Source organism: Poecile atricapillus, chromosome 4 (genome assembly GCF_030490865.1).
Source record: "Poecile atricapillus isolate bPoeAtr1 chromosome 4, bPoeAtr1.hap1, whole genome shotgun sequence".
NCBI lineage: Eukaryota > Metazoa > Chordata > Aves > Passeriformes > Paridae > Poecile > Poecile atricapillus.
The window spans coordinates 74,042,811-74,061,831 of record NC_081252.1 but is presented as its reverse complement, the minus strand read 5'-3'; the positions used below and the strand labels follow the sequence as shown (position 1 = coordinate 74,061,831).

General features: G+C 46.4%; 1 protein-coding gene across 5 annotated transcripts in view; it reads left to right on the top strand.

The window, feature by feature from the left end:
- The window catches only part of SLC4A11 (solute carrier family 4 member 11), a 90,804-nt gene that overhangs the window by 5,646 nt on the left and 66,137 nt on the right, over positions 1 to 19,021 (top strand). For 3 of the 5 annotated variants that reach the window (XM_058838374.1, XM_058838370.1, XM_058838372.1), the window contains exon 2: positions 11,828 to 11,878. The exons of 1 other annotated variant lie outside the window; for it this stretch is intronic. In XM_058838374.1, coding sequence (XP_058694357.1) covers positions 11,828 to 11,878 — 51 coding nt within the window. Of the gene's footprint in view, positions 1 to 967; positions 1,092 to 11,827; positions 11,879 to 19,021 lie in introns of those variants that run through there. One more of the 5 variants, XM_058838375.1, reaches the window with a different exon arrangement.

The window sequence follows — 19,021 nt, the reverse complement described above, 5'->3', positions numbered from 1 at the left end:
TTTTCTAAGGCTGAGTTGATGTTGCTTTGGGGAGTTTGTTTTTTTTCTTTTTTTTTTTTTTTCTTTTTTCCTTTTTTTTTTGGTTTTTTTTGTTTGTTTGGCCAGCTTAGACCATTCCTCTGGGCTTTAACTATCCAGCTGGGGGAGACTTGGCTTATTGTGCTGAAAATCTCGAATCGTAAGGAAAGTGAAGCAGTGTGGAATAGGCTGGAGCAGGAGGAGAGGATGTGGCATCTTCCCTCTAAAGCTTTTTAGGCACCTCATGGTCCAGCACTGGGCACACAGCCTGGGATTTAAGTCCCCTCGGATGAGGTGAGGTCTTTCAGCTTTAAATTCTGCAACTTGCTGCTGGAGCACAGACTTGCTGCCCTGTTTCTCATTCCACTGCATGCATGCATTAACCCTTGCACTGCTTGCTGCCGTGCAGCTGAGCTGGGTGAAACCCCGGAGCCCGGCGGCTGTATCTTTAAGGAATTTGCTCTATCTCCCTCTCAACAGCAGGTTTTTTTCCCCCCCTCCTCCTTTTTTTTTTCATCCTCTGGCTTTCCCTGTACTTCTCTCTGTAAGGTACAGCATCTTCTCACTTCAGCTCAGCCTGGCTGGCACAGAGCTTTTTTTTTTTTTTCTTTTTTAAGGAGGCACAGGAGCTTTCTCCATCCTGCATCCAGCAAAACTCTCCGGCTCCGGAGCGCTGGGTCGCTTTAACTACTCTATTTTTGCTCTTGGAGGCAAACAGCTCCGAGAGGCGGTGGGATCTGGGTGGCTGGAGGAGGAGACAACCCAAAGCCTTGGCTGGGGCAGTGGTGGCATGTGCAGAGGTGCTGCCCAGGTGTGGGGTTGGCAGAGCTGGGCTGGAGGTGTCCATCTGGGAGCTAATGGGTCGCGCTCTCACTCCACCCATCCGCCGCTCGCCAATTGGAAGTGAGGGACAAAGATGCTCTGGATGGATTAATATTGGAGCCAGTGAAAAAGCAGGAGCCGGCACTGCCTCGGCCACCTGAGCGAGTGGCCTTTGGGGACAAGTGCTGGTGGCTCGGGGGGAGCAGCCCAGAGGGGAGCAGAGGCATCTCTCTCTTGAAGAAGTAGTGCAGGTAAGTTGTGGGCTTAAAACCACCCCCCAAACTGAGGCGCTGCTGTTGCTGGGTGATGCATTTGGTCAGGAAATCTAAAAAAGCAGCTCTGCCAGCTCTTGAATTATTTAATTCACTAAAGTAAGGCAGTGCTTGATGTATTTTCTATGGGCTTTGCTCTGCTTAGTGATGATATCTATTGCCTGTGCTGGATGTCTCTGTGTTTAAGGATGGAGAATGCCTTTTGAATTCCATTTAAATTAACCAGAGTGCTGGCTGTCGGGGTTTGAATTTAGTTTCAAGGTATGCATGGGGAGATGAGTGCTGAAGAGCTTCTCTGTTCTGGTTTTTCTCTTAATTAATGGCAAAACATCTTCCCAGCCTGTCAGTGAGCTTTACATAGAGCTGTTTCACTTGGGGGAAGTGCAGTTCTGAGTGGAGACAAAATCATGGATGTAGTGTGTCTGAAATGCTCCCAAACATCATCCCTGGTGCTGTAGCCATGGAAGCCTTGTAGATGAACCATAAACAACATCCTAATGAATAACATTATCTCACGGCGTGTCAGCTGCAGTTATTTCATCACTGGACTGGGGCATTTTAATTTTGGATTGATGATGGACAGGAAAATGGGATCTGGTGCTGCTGCCTCTCCCCCCACCTGTGTTGTTGTTGTTGTTGTTGTCACTGATGTTGTTTTATGGCTCCTAAACATGGGAAACTGCATGGGGTGGTTTGTGTTATCCTGCTGAGCCTGGTGGGAATTGCAGACCCTGTTTTTGGGGGGATGGATGAGGCTGCAGGGTGCAGCTCCATTTGGGTATCCTTTGGGCTGCTCTTGCTTTTCGTGGCAGAGGGAGATTTTCCTTTCTGAGTCTTGATGAGAAGCACAACTGCAAATGTGTTTGGTGATCAGGTGGCTGGGTTCAGTGCTCTGCTTCTGCTTCCAGTACAGACCTTGGGTTTGGCCAAACTTCTGGTTTTCTGGGTTCAATCTCTTCCATTTTGGGGGGTGGTGGTGGGAAGGGGTGCAGGAACAACTTTGCTATAAAAGCTTGGCTCAGCCACTGCTGCCTTTTCAGCAGCTGTTTTCATTTCTGGTGGTGATAAGATAGCAGGGGTGAAAAAAACTTTCTAGAAATTCACTTTGTTCCAAAACATGACCCTGGTACCCAGGAGGAGGGAGGGATGTTCCAGAGAGACACTGGTGGTGCTGCAGCATCTCTTCTACTTAACCCCCAAGAAAGGCTTATTCCTTTTACCCATTTACTCCTCCCTGCTGATTAATTTTTAGAGTATTTCCACATTTAAACCCCTACAGGGAGCAGCTCCCACCCTCTGAATAGCCCCAAGTCAGTGAAATGTTGTCAGACTGTCTCTTAACCATTTTTGCATGGTTAACACAGTGCCACTGCAGATAAGTGGCAGGTGGTGGCCTCTGGAAGACCTGCCTGTAAAAAGAAGGCATTTCAGCAGAGAAAAATATCTCAGGCATCTTTTAAAATCCATCTTCAACCCTGACCAAGGTTTGGGGCTGTTGCAGTGTCTCTTTTTCTTTTGGATTAAGAGTGATGAGGCTTCTGATATGGCCCTGCAAGGGAAAGAGCTGCCTGAGAAGCTGTCAGTAAGAGTTAATGCTTTCTAAATTATTTAAATGTTTCAGGAAAAGTCTACTGAAGAGCCTCAACTGGCCTGATCTTGGGCCTTTGCCAGCTTGTGGGATCTCTGGAGGTATTTGCTGTCTCTCCTCTCCATGTAGCACTTAAGCAAGAAATCCTTGCAAGTCTTAAATCACTTTAGAGGCTCCAACAAAACAAAACCTCCCCCTTCAATCTGTAAAAAAACCCAACAAAACAACCAAAAAAGAAAGAAAAAAGGGGAGAATAGCCAGAATAGTCCAGCAGCCAAATCCCAAATTGTTGCTGGTGCCTTGCTGCTGAAATTGTCCTGCTCACCTGTGAAATGCTGGCCAAGAAATCCAGTGGATGAGGAGTGGATATCCCGTTGGGAAAGCAGCTGCATGGCTCTGGATGTGCAGGGTGGCTTCCTCTTGCAGCTCACCTCTGGGAGGCAGCCTCGGATATTAATTGTTTGGGTGGGCTAAATTGTGATGAGTCAATCTGGAGAACGTGGTGCTCCTGCTAAATCCAAACAGCCTTTGTCGGTTGTTTTTTTTTTTATTTGTTTTTTTTTTTTTGGGGGTCGGGGGGGAGGTCTCTGGGAGCTGTCACTGCTGCACCCAGTGACTCTTTATTAGCTGGTTTTATTGCAATGGGTGAGCTGGAGGAAGCTGAGGAGGGGAATTGTTCAGTGCAGTGAGGAAAAGGCTTTGAAAACAGCCACGTCTGATCCCTGAGCCTGTGTGTGGGTGTGTGTTTGCCTGGCAGGGAGCAGGCAGGAGGATGCTTCCTGCTTTATCCCTTCAATATGATGCTTTATTTTCCCAGCCAGCCACTGTGGAAATTGGTTCTGGGGTTTCATTTACCACGGTGACCCGTGGCATAACTTAAAACCTCCCCACACCATTTCCACCCTCAGAAGAATATCCAGCTCCTTGTGTACAAGCCATGATTTGAGCCTTGAGTGCCTGCTGAGCCTCAAAGCCACAGAGTTGTGTTTTCTGCCTGGACCAGGACTGGGATGTCATCCCATTCTGATGGAGGAGACTGTTTACAGAGATCCATGGAGCAAAACTTTATATCCAAGTGACTTGGGATAGCGCTGGAAATGTCAGAGGACTGGTTTGTGTTCTCCAAAAATCACAGAAATGGGACATTTGCAAGGGACGTGATGTTTAGTTTGGATAATCCAGACCTCTGAGTCCTAAAAACAGGGGTCTGGGGAAATTAAACCCTTCTGGGAGGCAAAGAAGTGGTGAAAATCCTTTGGGGATACTTCTCGTAGGTGGATAGGGGAATAAACAACACATCAGTGCAATCCTGTGGCAGGAGGAACATGTTAAACATAAAGAGAGTTTTAAACAATTATTTAACAGAAACATTCTTTCCTGTAAGGTTTGCTAGAGGACATGTTTTTACATCGGGGGGCAAAGCCTGTGTCCCTGCAGGTCTGAGTCTCTGGGCTGGAGCAATCATTTTCCCTCAAACAGGGCTACTTAAAAGCACCTTCCTCCTCAGTGTCTGCTCTGAACAGCATCCAAAAGATTCATCTTCCCAAAGTTTACTGGGGTTAAGAGCTTTGGAGTAGATTTAAATCTTTCTGGGGCATGGCTATCTCCTTAACTGTTTTCAGGACCTCCTAAGTTGATTTCTTGTAGGTATTTGCATGCAGACGATGTTTTAATCAACCCATTTAGGTAAAAGTCTGCAGTAAATATCCCTGTTTCATTTCCCAGCGATGCCAGCCCCTGCTGGTGCACCCTTCTGCTGCCTGTGTTAAATCTCCAGGTGTGCTGTGCCTTTTCTTCCTTCAGGGGCTGTGTTTTTCCTCCCAGCCTCATGAGGAGGAGGAGGAGGATGAGCTGAGGAAGGTGAGGGCAGCAGATGCAGGCAGAGGGGAGCTGCCCTCGCTGTGGGTACCAGCTGCACTGTGGGGCACTCTCTGCTCTTCTGGGGCTGCAGGGAGCTGTGTTGGGAAGATATTTTGACATCTGTGGTGGGTGGAACCGGGGGGGAGCAGCAGCACAGCTGGTGCCCGTGGAGCTGGGTCTGTCCTTGCAGAGCTCTTCCCTGCAGCCCTGGCATGGAGCTGGAGAAGGGATGAGCTGGGGAGGGATGGGGCTCTGCTGTGCCTTGGGAAGGGAGGGATTATCCCCCTCAGGCTCTGCTGGGGATGGATGTGTGTCTGCTCTGACAAAGGAGAGCGAGGCTGTAAAGCTGTGCCCAAAAAAAGTCCTTTAGTTGATCTTGACTCAGCCCTTCAAGAAAAAACTCCCTGGGACTCCCAGTGCGGATATTCCCCTTTTAATGACTTACAAAAGGTCTTTTTGGCCCTCTTGAATTTTGTCTTTGATGTTTTCCTTTGCCTTCATTGATGCTTTTTGGGGAAAGGTCTGTGTTTGGGCACCATTTACCAAGCACTTTCCTGCCCAGGTATTGCCAAGCATCCCCTACTGATCTTACACTTCCTTGAATAACAGTGATCAGTTTGGAAACCCTGATTTCTGTGATTATCTTCTTCCTTTTTTTTTTTTTTTTTTTTTTGGGTCACACCTCTCTAGGCATGGAGAAAAACAAGTCAAATCTCCAGTTCTTGTCCTGTCTTGTCAATTGTGATTGCCCAGACCAGCAGCACAGGGGCATATTCCAATCTCTGAGCCAGCAGGAGCTTTGCTTTCACCAGGCTTTTCCAGCTGCATTAGGTGGAGCTGTGGGAAGGAATCAGCTGCTGAAGGTGTAGATAGAAATGAGAAGTGGCAACTTGAGGCAGAATAGCTTTTTGCTTGCTGCTGTCCATTAATTCTTGCTGACTTGGGTGGTTTTAAATGATATGCAGGGAATGTCTCCACCAAGAGACTGTGCTGCTTGGTTCTTCTTGAAAACTCCCAGAATCTCTTGTTTTAAGAGCACAAGGGAGACTGTTGGAGAAAAACTTTAATATTGACATATTTGGAGCTGATGATCTCATCTGTGATCAGATCTGCTGCCTGTCAAGCTCCTGTCCTATTCTGATGTGATGCAGTTGTGTTATCAAAGGAGTCTGAGGCTTCCTCGTCCTCCTTCAGTTGAGCTCTTGCTGCACACTAAGATTTTTAAACTCCATTTCAGTCAATGCTCCACATAATTAAAAAATTCCTCCTCTCCTGTTTAAATCCTGAGATTTAAACTCTCAGGTTTCCCCTAAGGTAATCTTTCCTGTGTGAGTGATTTTTCTTCTAAGTCTGGGTTTCTGCTGCACCATTTGGTTATTGGGTATTTAAAGCACATAAATTGTGACTCTCCCCTTGTTCCAAATTGCAGGAACCTGAATGCAGCTTCCAGATCCCTTGTCCTGGGATGTTAATTCATGGGTGGAGAGAGCAAAGAATAAGAATTTAATAAGAGTTTAATATGGAACACTGGGACTGGGGAGCTTTTGGATGGGGGAAGCTGCATCATCTTCCACCAGGTTGAAGCCTTGGATGAGACCATAAATTTGTCCAAGCTGGAATTGTCCCTGGATCAGTTTGAGGGGGTGCAACTTAACTGTAACATTCTTCATTTTGCATTCAATGAACTCCTGGAGTCAGCTGGAAGTGGCCAAAACCTTGCTGCAAAGAAAGTCCTGCATGTCTCCTGGGAAGTAGATTTCTTTCCAGTTATCCATCCCATTTCTGCCTCATTCTCTGACTGAGCAGTTCAGTATGATGCAATAATTGCTAATTCTTCCTGGGAGGAAATAGGCAAAGTCTAAAGGCTTTTTCAGCACAAACAAGTGATTTTTGTGGTAACTTCTCGCTTGCAGTCTGTCGTGTTTTGCTTTATCAGCTTTGAGGCAGGACATTGCATGTGCTGGTGAGTCTCAGAAATGTCCTCAGAGCTCCAGCAAAAAATGGTGGAAATTGAGGTTGTTGAAGAAGCTGTGGCTGCCCCATCCCTGGAAGTGTCCAAGACGGGGTTGGAGGGGGTTAAAGGTGTTGGAATAGGGGGTTGGAACTAGATGGTCTTTAAGGACCCTTCTGGCCCAAACCATTCTGTGAAACTGGGATATTGGAGCGCATCCTGAGTAAAAGATAAGAAGATACATGATGTTTTCTGATGGGAACTTCTGGGGTAACTAAATTTTCCAGATGTACGAGCTGCCCACAAGAGACAGCCCAAGAGCTGCCAATATTAAAGGGCCTGTAAATAAAAATATTCTTCCCAAGTACCTCTTTCAAACTGGTGTTGTCTCAAAATAAACTCCAATTCACTATCAAGGCAATTGTTAAAGGTTTACCAGAGAGAAATCATAAAAGCCAAGGGCTGTGGCAGTACTTGTAGAAAGCTTTTGCAGAGCTGTGTTTCACTTCAATATAAGGCTTGTGCTGCAGAGGGCTGTTTACTTGGAAGATGCCAGCACCAGAACATTGTAATTGAGTTACCCAACTATCCTGAGAATGTGTTTTTATTCATAATCCTCCAGTATTGCAAGGCTCAAGAGAACTTACTGCTAAGTTTAAAACATGAGAGTCAAAATGGGTTATTAGATCGGAGACGCAGTGCCCACAGGAATTTAATAATGGAGGATGGCATGGCAGGGGTTTGTTGTTAAATGTAAATGTAAAAATGATAGGAATGTAAGAAATCAGGAAATATACTCACTTCTTGTCTGGTGCTTCCCGTGGTGGATCAGCTGTTCCATAAAACCAAGAACCTTAAACAGCAGCAATCCTGACTCTGCTTTCAGCTAAAAAAAAAAAAGTCATATCTAGGTTTGGTGGAAGGTGTCCATGGCAGTGTTGGGCTGGATGGTCTTTTAGCTCCCAGCTCAAACCAGTCTGTGATTTTCTGCTATTCCTCTGCCTTGGTGGCTCTGGGGGTCACTGCTGTTGCCTCAGCTCAGAGGGTGGTGGCTTAGCCATGAAATCTTCAGCTGTATCCTTGAGTCTAGAAAAAGCAGCTTTGTTTTCTCTTTTGCAGTGCTTCAGCTCTTCACCTCTGAATTCAGCACTCAGAAAGCTCAGAAATTTTCCTTTTGGGAAAGGAAAGAAGTGGTAACACCGTGTGCCTCTCCAATTTAGTCTCATCTAACAGACGTCCCTGCGGGGAATAAGGTTGGGGTGGCAGTAGGAAGTTATTTTCTGGAGTAAATTAACGTTTAGAAAAGAAGAGCATGGCTTAAATTGTCAAAAGAGAGCTGCACCATGTGGTTTTGGGCAGACTCTGGAAGGTGGCACCTTGTTCTGCCTTTGGATAGGGAGAGCAATTGGAGAGTCTGGTTGTCCTTGGAGGTGATGGGTGAGAATGAGTCTGGAGAGAGGCAGGACCTCTCTGAGAGGTAGCAGAGGCACAGGAATGAGTTGTTGTGCTGTGCATCTTTGCTCCTTGGGGTAGTGCTTTCCAGCTTTGTCTCTAGAAGCCTTTGTCTTGCTGACATTTCCTTGCTTGGGTTTTTTTCTTTAACTGTTGGAGCCTTTGAAAGAAAACCTGGGTGAAAGAACAGGTTTGGTGGATCTGAGGGTGTGGAGAGGGGGAACCCGTGAGCCCCTGCACTTTGCAGGCTGGAGGAAGATTTATCCTTCATGGAAGCACTGCTGCAACTTCAGGCAAACCCTGGAGCATTATCATGTTGATGCCTAATGAATTTGGAGACTTGTACTCCTGCCCAGGCTTCCCTAAGCCCAGCGATTGCATCGATCACCGCTGTGTTTCATAACTGGCCCTTGCTTGAACTCTTTTTAATTTCAGGAGTGGAAGGTGAGGTGGGGAGAGGCAGTGCAAGGTTGGTGTGTGCGTCAGGCAGCGGCTGCTGGAGCAGAGCGGGCTCAGCCTTGCTGTCAGCTCCGCGCAACCCGAACCCATCGCAGCAAAACCCGGCCAAGGAGCCGAGACCTTGGATGTGAAATCCCGTAAGCGCCGGGAGAGGGGAGCAGGTGGAGCCTGCTGATGTGTTTGTCTTGCTGGCTGCTCCTGAGCCTGCACTTCAGCACGAGCCAGCTGGCCTTGTCCTTAGGTAGCATCCCTCAGCATAAGGAATGCTCGCTCCTGATCGGGGAATGCGGGGAGAAAGGGACTGGGGCGTAAGGAGGAAAGAGATTAATTGGGCTCCCCCTGAGAACTGTCTGGTTTGTTCTGCTCAGTTCAAAGCTTGGGGTTGTTCAACCTGGAGAAGAGGTGTCCTCTTCATTTCAAGATGTTTCCTCCTGATTTATCCAAAGCTGGGGCAGAAGGTTCTAGGGTGATCTTACTTACTGTGACATTATAGTGCTTAAAGGGGGCCTTTAAGAAAGGTGGGGACAGACTTTTTTAGAAAACCTTGTTGAGATAAGACAAGGGGTGATGGTTTTAAAAGAAAAGAGGTTTAGATTAGACATAAGGAATAATGTTTTTGCAGTGATGGTGGTGAGATACCAGACCAGGTTTCCCAGAGATTCGGTGGATGCCCCATCCCAGGAAATGTTCAAGATGAGGCTGGCTGGAGTGCTGAGCAGCCTGATCCAGTTACAGATATCCCTTCCCATGGCAGGGAAGGTGGAGTAGGCCTTTAGAAATCCCTTCCAACCCTAATTATTGTATGAGAAAGGTGAATGTTGAATTCTGTAATGCATCAGAGGTGCAGATGCTGTAGCCCCCAATTTACCCTTCCTACCTCCACTTGTGCTAATCCCTGACCTTTCAGCTGCTCCCGTGGCTCCCTGCCTGTGTCTGGGCTTGTATAAACACCCATCACCTTTTACCTCCTGGGCACGCCACACACAGGTTCCTGATGTTAATGTGCCCCTTCCGTGGGGGATGTAACAGCTTTTCCAAAGGCGCCAACAAGGCTGTTTGGAAGTCTGAATTGGGTTGATGCTGTGGGACAGCATTATGTTGGGAGAAGACAAATTACCAGGGCTGGGTTTTTGCCAGGATATAGTAGGGTGAACGCCTGACTTTTTTTCCTTTTTCTTTATTTTTGTTTTTTTTTTTTTTCCCCAAACGTGCCATTGCATCTTTAATTACAAGGTTAAGACCTCTGTTTTATGACTCATCTGAAAAAAACAGCACCTCCACCATAATTACCCGAGCATGTTGCCGGGGGGACTGTGGCTCATTAGTGACTCAGAGGAACCAGTGGTACCTAATGAAATGGCACTGCCTGCTGTAACACCCCAGCCTTGCCCTTTTCATGCCTGGTCCAAGCAGAGACCAAACCAGTCTCCCGTAAAGGTGTGATGCCAACCCAGGCAATGCTGCAGTTGGAAGGAATTTCTGAGGAAGAAACCAGACAAATTCCCGATCGTTAGACAGCGTCAACCTGCAGAAATAGCTGTGTTCAGTTGAAGGAAGAGCAGAGGGTCTCATTTTGCCCAGTGAAGGATGAACATGTTCCTTCAGGCTCCCTCAGAAGCCATAACAGGAGTGAGAAATGGATAAACCATCCTGGTGGGAATGTGGGTTCCTTGGGTAATCCGCCCGCCCAGGCGTATTTTGTTTGTTTCCCTGAAATACGTAAATGCAATCATTGCACAATAAGAGCCTCTTTAAAAACTTTCCTTTGATCATTAACATGCTAATCAATCTGGATGGATCTTCTCCTTCCCTTCCAGGTGGAGGGAAACAATTGACTGGTGTAATGGGTGCCCCTTGGCCACAGTTCGGTGCCGTTTGTTCCTCCAGCCCATTGTTCTGGGATGAACTTTGGAACATTGTGTTTCTCCCTTGGACCAGACACTTGAATTGCTCTCTGGTTTATGTCCTGGCTCTTTTTCTCGTGGCCATCAGGGTATCCCTTCAGGAACCTGTCGGCACTGGAAGGTCTGAGGGGTGACAAGTGACAGGGCTGGGAGGTGCTGCCGTCAGTGGCGTGACTTTGCATCTGTCATGTGCACAAAAGCTCCCGGGGGAGCAGCAGGAATTATGAGGCCTGAAAATGTGGCACACTGTACATGGGAGTAAAGAGCCTGCAACCTGGGAGCCAAAAGTTACGGAGCACAGAAAGGGTCTTTGGGAAACAGTGTCATACCTCAAAGGAAAAGCAGGAAGCCTAATCTGTAGAACAATAAGGCAGGCAAAACCTCTTTCCTTGTTGGCCCAAATTCATCCCAGGCTTGCGTAGGTAATGTTTGATTAGCCTAATGAAGTGGGGAAAGACGGAGCAAACCTATTCCTCTTTCTGATTGCATTTTGGCTGGGAAGAAGAGTGTGAAGAAGCAGCATCGAGCCCCAGGTTTCCAAGGGGCTGCTTGGGTGACTCTTGCTCGTGGCTTGAAATCAAGAGCTCTGTTATTCATGTAAAATGGGCCCTGCACCTGTCCAGGGGAGCTGCTGCCTGTGCCCACGCAGGCTGAGCTGTCACTTTTTGTCATCATCTGGAACAGCCAGGCTGGGTTTGGGCACCAGGCTGTGATCACACCTGAGAGCAGGTGCTCCTGTGCTCTATTAACACGCCAAGAAATGTTCAATACCCGCTTTGCCAGCAGTGAATTGCAGATTTGACTCGGTACCAAAACCCCTGTTCCCTAATAAATGATGGGGATACATCCCTGCTGCTGCTGTGTGTGTGGATTCGCTCTTGCCCAGCATCATTTCCCATTTGTGGCTTCCTCACCGGACCCTGCTGGTGCAGATGGTGTTGGCTGCAGCATCCCAGCTCAGGAAGTGGGCCAAGGAAGGCTGGAGGGTTCTGGGGCTTATCTTCAAGTGCCAAGCACTGTTTGGGGGATATCCTAATGATTAGGAGCAGCAGGATGGGGAGTGAACTCCCATTTTCATCGAAACAGAGGGTTGCTTTTTTTTCTAAATTAAACTGGTTCTTTTTATCTGAGCACAAGGTACAACCTGGGCTTCGTTACAGCTTGTATTTTTATAAAAACCTTTCAGATGTCTAGATTGTATAATTGCTGACATACTTGTTGAGGTTTGGTAAATCCCTGAGATGATCAGACTCGTCCTGATCTTTAGCCTTGCTCTTTTGTGGTCCCAGCCCAGGATGTCTGAGACTTTTTTTCAAGTACTGCCTGTGGCTCTAAAGGAAACTTCTGGTAAATACTATAACATCAATAAGCAAGAAGTTGCATTTACCACATTCAGGAAAATCTGATGCCTGCAGTATTTTGGAACTGGCTTTGTGCTGTAAAGTGAAGACATTCAGCATCTTGATGATTCTCATGTTTCACTTTTTTCTGTCTTCTCCAGAGTCTCCACCAGCAGCGATGTCAAGAAATGGATACTTCTTTGAAGAGAGTGGCAAGTATTATTTGACTTTTCTGTGCACACAGCATATTTGCTGCAGGGGTAGCTGCAAACCTGACATGGGTGATACAGAATCCATTTAGCTGAAGTGTGATGTGAGAACAGTCTGGTCTGGTGGTTGTGTAATCTTGTACTGGGAGCAGGCTCCGTGTTTTTAAATCCTGTAGATGTTTGAGATAGTCAGGCAGTAAATAATCAACTCCACATTGTCATCAGTGACTGTTCTGGGTGGCTCCTTGTTTTTCAAGTTCTTTCGTGATGTTTTCTTGTCGTACAGCCTGGCAGGTGTATTTGCTTGTCTTTTTCTGGAGTGTGGGGATCATGTGTGGGTGTTGGATCCCTTTGGGGAAATCCTGCCAAAGAGCATCAGGCAAATGTTAGATGGCTCTGGCAGACACATATTTACTGCAAAGATTTTTATTTTTTTTTTTCTTTGAAGCAAGATTAAATGGTGGTATTTGAAAACTTGGATCCTCTGCCTCAACTTGGATCATCTGCCTCAAAGATGACTGAGATCTTGGAGATACTGTACTGATAAAGGAACAGCTGAAGTGCAGTGAAGTCCCATCTTCTCTGCTGATTTTGGAGAAGTAGAATCACGGAATCATTTTGGTTGGAAAAGACCTTAAAGATAATCTTGTTCCAACCCCCTGCCCTGTGTTTTCCCCAAAACCAGCATGCGTGTAGGGTGCTAGGGAGAGATCTTCTGGAGAGTTCCAGCTTCTTCAGGAAGTAGTCCCTGAGGGCTTGGGGCTTCCTGCCCTTGGAAGTGCTGGAAATATTCAGGACTTCCAAATGGTGAGAGGAAAAGACTAAAATTCTCTTGTTATTTAGGCCTTTAGATGCTTGTAGCTGTCACAGCTGTCTTTCTTGTTCCAGGGGGCCAAGCCTTAGGTTGACATCTGGAAGGGGAAGCTGAATGTCTGCCAGATGTTTGCTGATCCAGCACCGCTGGTGACAGCATTTCCTTTGGCTCTGGCTCTCCTCTTCTTGTACAAAGAACAAATTTTGGGAAGTCAGAGGACGAAACTGGAAGCCAGTCCTTTCATCTCTAGACAGAGATGTTCTATGGAGGCTGGGTTGACTTGCAGAAGGGCAAAAAATAATGCCTGACCTGAGGGAGGTTTTCTGAGGGCATGCGGGGTGTGAGGTCTGCATGGCCCTGCTCCTTCCCTCCTTCCCACCTCGCTTGTGGGCTCTTGGAATGTGGTTGGTGCTTTCCTGAGGATTGGGAATGTGAGAGGTTGAGCCAGGTTGGGACCTGGGGAGGTGGCTGAGCCCCCAGAATCCACCTGAGAGCAGTTTAAGGGCCTGGGGAGAGACTCTGCTGGTTTTGGAGGCAGGACAGGCCCCTACTTCTTCCCAGACCCTTCTGCCACAGGGAACACAAACCCAGCTGTCTGTCTGAACATCTTAGGTGGCTCCACATGTCCCTTTCCAGGACTCAGTCTTGCCTTCCTCAAACTATCCCCACAAACAACAACAAAAGCCTCCAAAAGCAGAATCTCTGAATGTTTTTTTGTAGTTGTGGCATCCTCTGAGAGAGGCTTCTTCTTTTGTCGACGTGGTGCCATGGCAATGGGCATTTCTGCCCTATATTTGTGTTATTACTCATCTTCCTCCTTTGTCTTAAGGAGACAGCACCGTGGAGCTGCTTTTGAGGGCTTCAAGAAGCTGTGTGGTGCTTTCCTGTTGTGCTTCTGTGTGGTTTGGGGAAAGAGGGGATGTTGCCTGCGAGTTCCTCCTCGTCCCACGCCCAGCACTGAGCGTCGTGTTATGTGTGATTGGAAATACAGAGGATTTCTTGGTTATTTCACTCTCAAAGCTGCTGTCACTCTTAGTCCTCATTACAAACTGACCTTTTGGAAGAGTTCAGCTGCTGTGGAGTGATGAGTCACCTTCTGCTGGTTGATTGAACCAAGGCCTTTTGCAGCATATGGACAGAACATCTCAGAGGCTGCCGGCGCGAGCGCTCCCATCCCGCTGCGCTGCTTTGGTGATCTCTGCAGGAGTTTTGTGCTCTCAGGTTCTCAAAGCCTTCACCCCAAAACGTCATTGGGGCTGGAGGAAACCACAGATAAGGATGTTACCTTTTCACAGGGTTTCAAAACAGCTTGTTTTGAAATGGAGCTGCGAAATCACCGAGCTGCTTCGTGGCACCGCTTACGGGGATCTGCCAGGCAAGAAATGCTCTTGCCCCACCTCTGAAACAATAAAATTCCCCAATCCCCTAATGCTGTGTTGGGAGAGGGCAAAGAAAAAAAGAAACCTCTTTAATTCTGTTTTTTGGACACTTTCCTCCCTTTTCTCAGTAGAGCAACATCTTTTGATACTCTTGCACTGCCTAGAGTGAAGCTTTTTTCCTTATCTCCTCCTGGGATCTTGCATATACATATGGTTTTCTGTATTCTTAGTAATTAGGATGTTTTTGTTTCTAAGCATATCTGAGACTCTTTTCGGAGCCTGGGTCTGTCTTTTGCCAGCTAACTTTTCTTTACCCTTCTTGCTTTCTCAGCAATATTAAAAATTAACAGTTGAAACCTCATTTTCAGCTGAAAGAACTGTAGCGAGGGTGATCTTGGCTGCAGCACCAAAGCAGAGCTTTGGAAGAACCTCCTGGATGTTTACATCCATAAAAACTTCAAGTGTTTAATAATTTGTAGCTCTGTTAATTACTGAGGAGCTGGGGAAAGCCCTGGAAGGATTTTCTAGTGAATTAATCTGTGGCTATTTGGGAAGTTCAGAGGTTGTTGTGGCTCCAGCCATCTCCCAGCCTAAATAGCTAAAAATCTGGAAAGTTTATCAAGGAGACCACATCTTCAGCTTTGAGTTGAGGTTTTCCCTTATTTCTGGAAGAGCTTGAAAGCCACTTTTGTGGCTTTTAATGCCTTGCATGAGGTAAATACTTAAAATGTAGTTGGGGAAAAAAAATCTGGTGAGTAGTTTGTTCTGTACAGGCAATATTAAGAGGAAAAAAGAGGAAATCAATTTGTGCCTGCCTAAGTTGGACATTCCTGATTGAGGGTGGTGGCAGCAGATTTGATGGCATCTGATGGCCACGGTCTGCTTTCAACCCATGCGTATTGTCAGTTTTAATAGTCGTCCTCTGCCACCTTGCTGGTGAAAATCCATGTTTTTTACTCATTTTTTTGAGTTCCTGGAACAAGTCTCTTGTACAAACAAACCTGGCAGGACCTGGTGGTAATTAGTGTCCCCCTCCCTGAGTGTTGAAGTCACTTAAATCTTCTGTAAGGTTATTTTGACAAATGAGTTTTCTTTCTGGTGAATTTAAGTGAGTAATAAGAGGATTGTGTAGCCCCAATCCAAACCTGGGGGTAACTGCAGTGCTGATGAAATGCAGCTCAGCAATCAGGGCTCAGAATTAACTCATCAAACCCCCCATTGTCTCTTGTGGGCATCCTGCACTCTCCTCCTGGAGGCAGATGAGCTCTAAAGGCCCTGGAATTACCTGCAAGTGATTAAATTCTGCCGAAATTGCGATGAGGTTTTTAACTGAGCCAAGAACTTTCCCTGGTAAGACACAAACCCAGAAGTTTTCTGGTTCCTCTTGCAAAATCCAAGGGAAGGAATCCCAGTGCAATGGTGGAGGATATCTGAATTGTTGCATTGTTTTAAAGCTGGCTCAACAGATCCTGCAGCATAATTTATTATTTTTTTTCTGGTCTTCCAGAGCAAATCCCTCACTACTTGGTCTCCTCTGACTTATTAATTGGTTTTGCTGGCACAATAAATCACAGTTGTGTTGAAGGGCCCCAAGGCCCCAGTCTGGCTTGGGATGTTTGGATATATTTTATCTGCTTGTTTTTGTTTTTCAGTTTGCAGTTCAGCTTGGTATGTGTGCTGGGGGGGGTTTCTTTCTCTCTTTCTTTTTTTTTTTTTTTTTTTTTTTTTTGACTTTATCTATCTTGGAATTGTTTGCTTAAGTAGGAGATTATTTTAAATGTTTTTTTTGAAACAAATCCTTTCCCATGGGTTTTTCCCCATGAGATTCCCAGTTTGCCAGCAGGAGGTGAACTGCTGCTACCTGTGGGAGAGCACGAGGGGATGGCTCACAGATCTCTTGCACATTTTTATTTCTGGAATTATCAGGAGGCCTGTAATAAAAAAAATAAAAAGACCAGGAACACCCCTGATTTCTGGGGGTTCTGCTGCAAAACTGAAACTCCACTTGCTCCTGTGTTCTATAAAAACAAAACAAAAAGCCCCAACAACACTCCACTGAATTAGTTGGATTATTCACAACATTTCCTAGAAATCTGGCTGCAAAATACAATACTGGAATTAATTCAAAAGTGCCTGGGTGTTGTTTGTTTTGTTTTTTTGTTTTGGAGGGGTTTTGTTGGTTTTTTTTTGCAGCAGCAGATCAGCTCTTGGAGTTCTGTTATGAATTATCACTGAAGTGGCAGGGGAAGCTTGACGTTTTCATCTGGCTCTTCAAGACAAAAGGCTGGAGTCGGGTTGGGAAGATGCAGCTGAAGTTATGGTCAGCCAGTGGTGCAGGGATCTGGGAGAGCTCTGCTCTTGGTGAATCACCTGCTCTGCCCTTTCTACCTCTGGGTTGGATTTTTATTTTTTTTTTTTTCCAAGAGGAGGTTGTGGTTTAATCTGTGCTTTTGAGCTTAGGTAATGGATTGACATCATTGTAGCAGGTGCTCATTGCTCCAGAAATGCTGAATCTGATGGGCTCTTGGGGAGTGCTGGAGAGCCAGGAAGCATCACCCAACCCTTCCCTGGCTCTTAAGGTACTTGTAGAAGGTCTGGCGTTGGGGGACTTCTCTAAATCCCATTTTCATGATCTGAAGATCTGCCTGTGCCAACCCAAATGATTTGGCTTAAACCTAGTGTGATTTCTATGAATTGGGACCCTGAAGACCATCTCATCCTCCCCTGCCATGGGCAGGGACACCTTCCACTTGACCAGGCTGCTCCAAGCTCTGTCCAGCCTGGCCTTGGACACTTCCAGGGATGAGGCAACCACAACTTCTCTGTGAATCTTAATAAAGGAGTTTTGCTAACCAAGGTATTCAAGATAAGCTCTGGGTGCTTCTGGCCGATTAATTGTCAGCAGCAAACCCTCAGCAGTCCAACCATGAGGTCTGGGGACACCCCCAGCCCCCCAATTGTCTCCTGGGCTGGCACAGTGTCCCTGTGGCTGCCAGGGGTAAATCTCCTGTGAGCTTTGCCAGGGACTCTCTCAGCTGTGAACCAAAGGAAAAGCTTAAAATCCTAGCAAGCATCCAGCTTTATTTAATCATTGTGGCTTACAGTTTTATTTGGGTGGGAGACAGCTTTGGGTGCTGCTGGCTGGCTGCAGCCTTGCAGTTGTTATTGTCAATGAAATGCAACAATTTGTTGGGAAGGAATGGCTTTTTCGTGACCCTTGTCATGCAAAAAAACCCCCAAACTTTGCAGCTTAACCTCAGCAGGGATGTGTAAAACTGAGGTGTGTATTTACCTAAAAAATATGGTTATAGCAATGAAATTGCTCTCATTTTATCTGGGAAGAAAAAAAGAAAAAAGAGAATTATTTTGGTAAGTAGGTGATTATGCTGGAATCAGCCTGTGGGATGTGCCCACAAACTTGTTTTGGTTCATGTGGTAGTAGGGTGCTGTTCAAACCCTTTTTTTTCTGGAATGCTCTGGGGGTTGGGGAACTGGTAACACTTGTCCAAAGTTCTTCCAGGTCTCTCCTGAATCCTCCAGTTGCTCTCTCCCTGCCAGAGTTAACTGACTGGAAGGTTACCTAACCTATGGAGGCACCAGGAATCCGTGTTTTCTGTGCAGAGTGTAAAGGTCAGGATGGAGGTGGATGCTCCATTATTAATTGAGTTTCCTTTTGCACCCAAAGTTGGGGATTTGGGTGTTTTCCAAGTGATGCAGTGAATCAGAGCCTGCAGGGAGTGAAGCAAACCCTCTGAGAGCTGAGAGCTCAGGTTAATTAAAACTTCATACCTTTCTGGAAAATTAGTGTCTGTTCTTGGCTAGAGCAAGTTAAAAACCCACGAGGAGAAAAATTAGGTGAAGATGACTTTTCTTTAACTTACTGCCAGTATTATCACCAGTTTTTAGGTAGATAGAAGGCTTAAATCTCTCTTGAGTTCCTTAATACTCTATTACAGCCAAGCACTGGGATGCTGAAAAGAACCAAGCTGGATTTTAGGGTAATGCACATGTCCCAGTTGATGCTCCTTTACCTTTAAAAGCTATTGAATATACATTATTATCATTGATTCCTTTGACCTTCTGTACTTGACCTGTAATTCCTCTAAGAAAATGGATGCAAAAATGGTTCTTGGGCTCTTCCAAAACACTTTGCTGCCTTCTGTGCCTAAAAACTCACTTAGGAAATCTGAAATGGCTTCTAGCGTGACAAGCTGATAGTGTTGGATTGCCAATCATAGCTCAAAAAGCCTCTTTTACTGCAGTTTGAGGTACCTGGCATTCTGAGGAGAGGTTTTTTTGGAGGGGTAACTACCACTAGTGAAGAGGAGAAGATGCAATTCCATGATTCTGGAAGCCTGGGCTTGGATTTGACAGAGGGAATCGGCACTGCTATAAATGAGAACAGTTTTCCAGGTTTGGAGAGGAGATTGCCTTGGAAATTGAGGGTAAAAATCAGCTGCTTCCAGAAAAGTTCCCTGAGTCAATGGCTTGTGCCTGCAGATGTTGGTTAAAGCTCCACAATTGGCTTTGTCACCTGAGATACCCTGAGAGGTGGTGCAGGCACTGTGGCTAGAATAATTCCCATCACCTGGGGTGTGAGAGGATGTTTTTAGTAATAAAGCTGCTTTTCTCCCAGGAAATTTGGCTTGATTAAGGTTTTTGGCTTTCATGGAGAAGCCTGCAGCCCTTGTGCTGGGAGTGCTGCTCCCACTTCAGCTTTTCCAGGGAATGGATGTGATGTGGCTGAGGATGAGCTTCCTGCTCAGCATGGCTCTGCTGATTTTACTGCCCCAGGTGCAGCTGCCAGGTGCCACCAGAGCAGCACTGGGACACTCAATGCCACCTCTGATGGCAGCAGCTGCAGTCACTGCTGCTCCCTACAGAGCCCTGGGCATTAAAACTCGGCTCCAAAGCAAAATAGCTGCAGGGCAGGCACCTTGTCAGAGCTGTGAG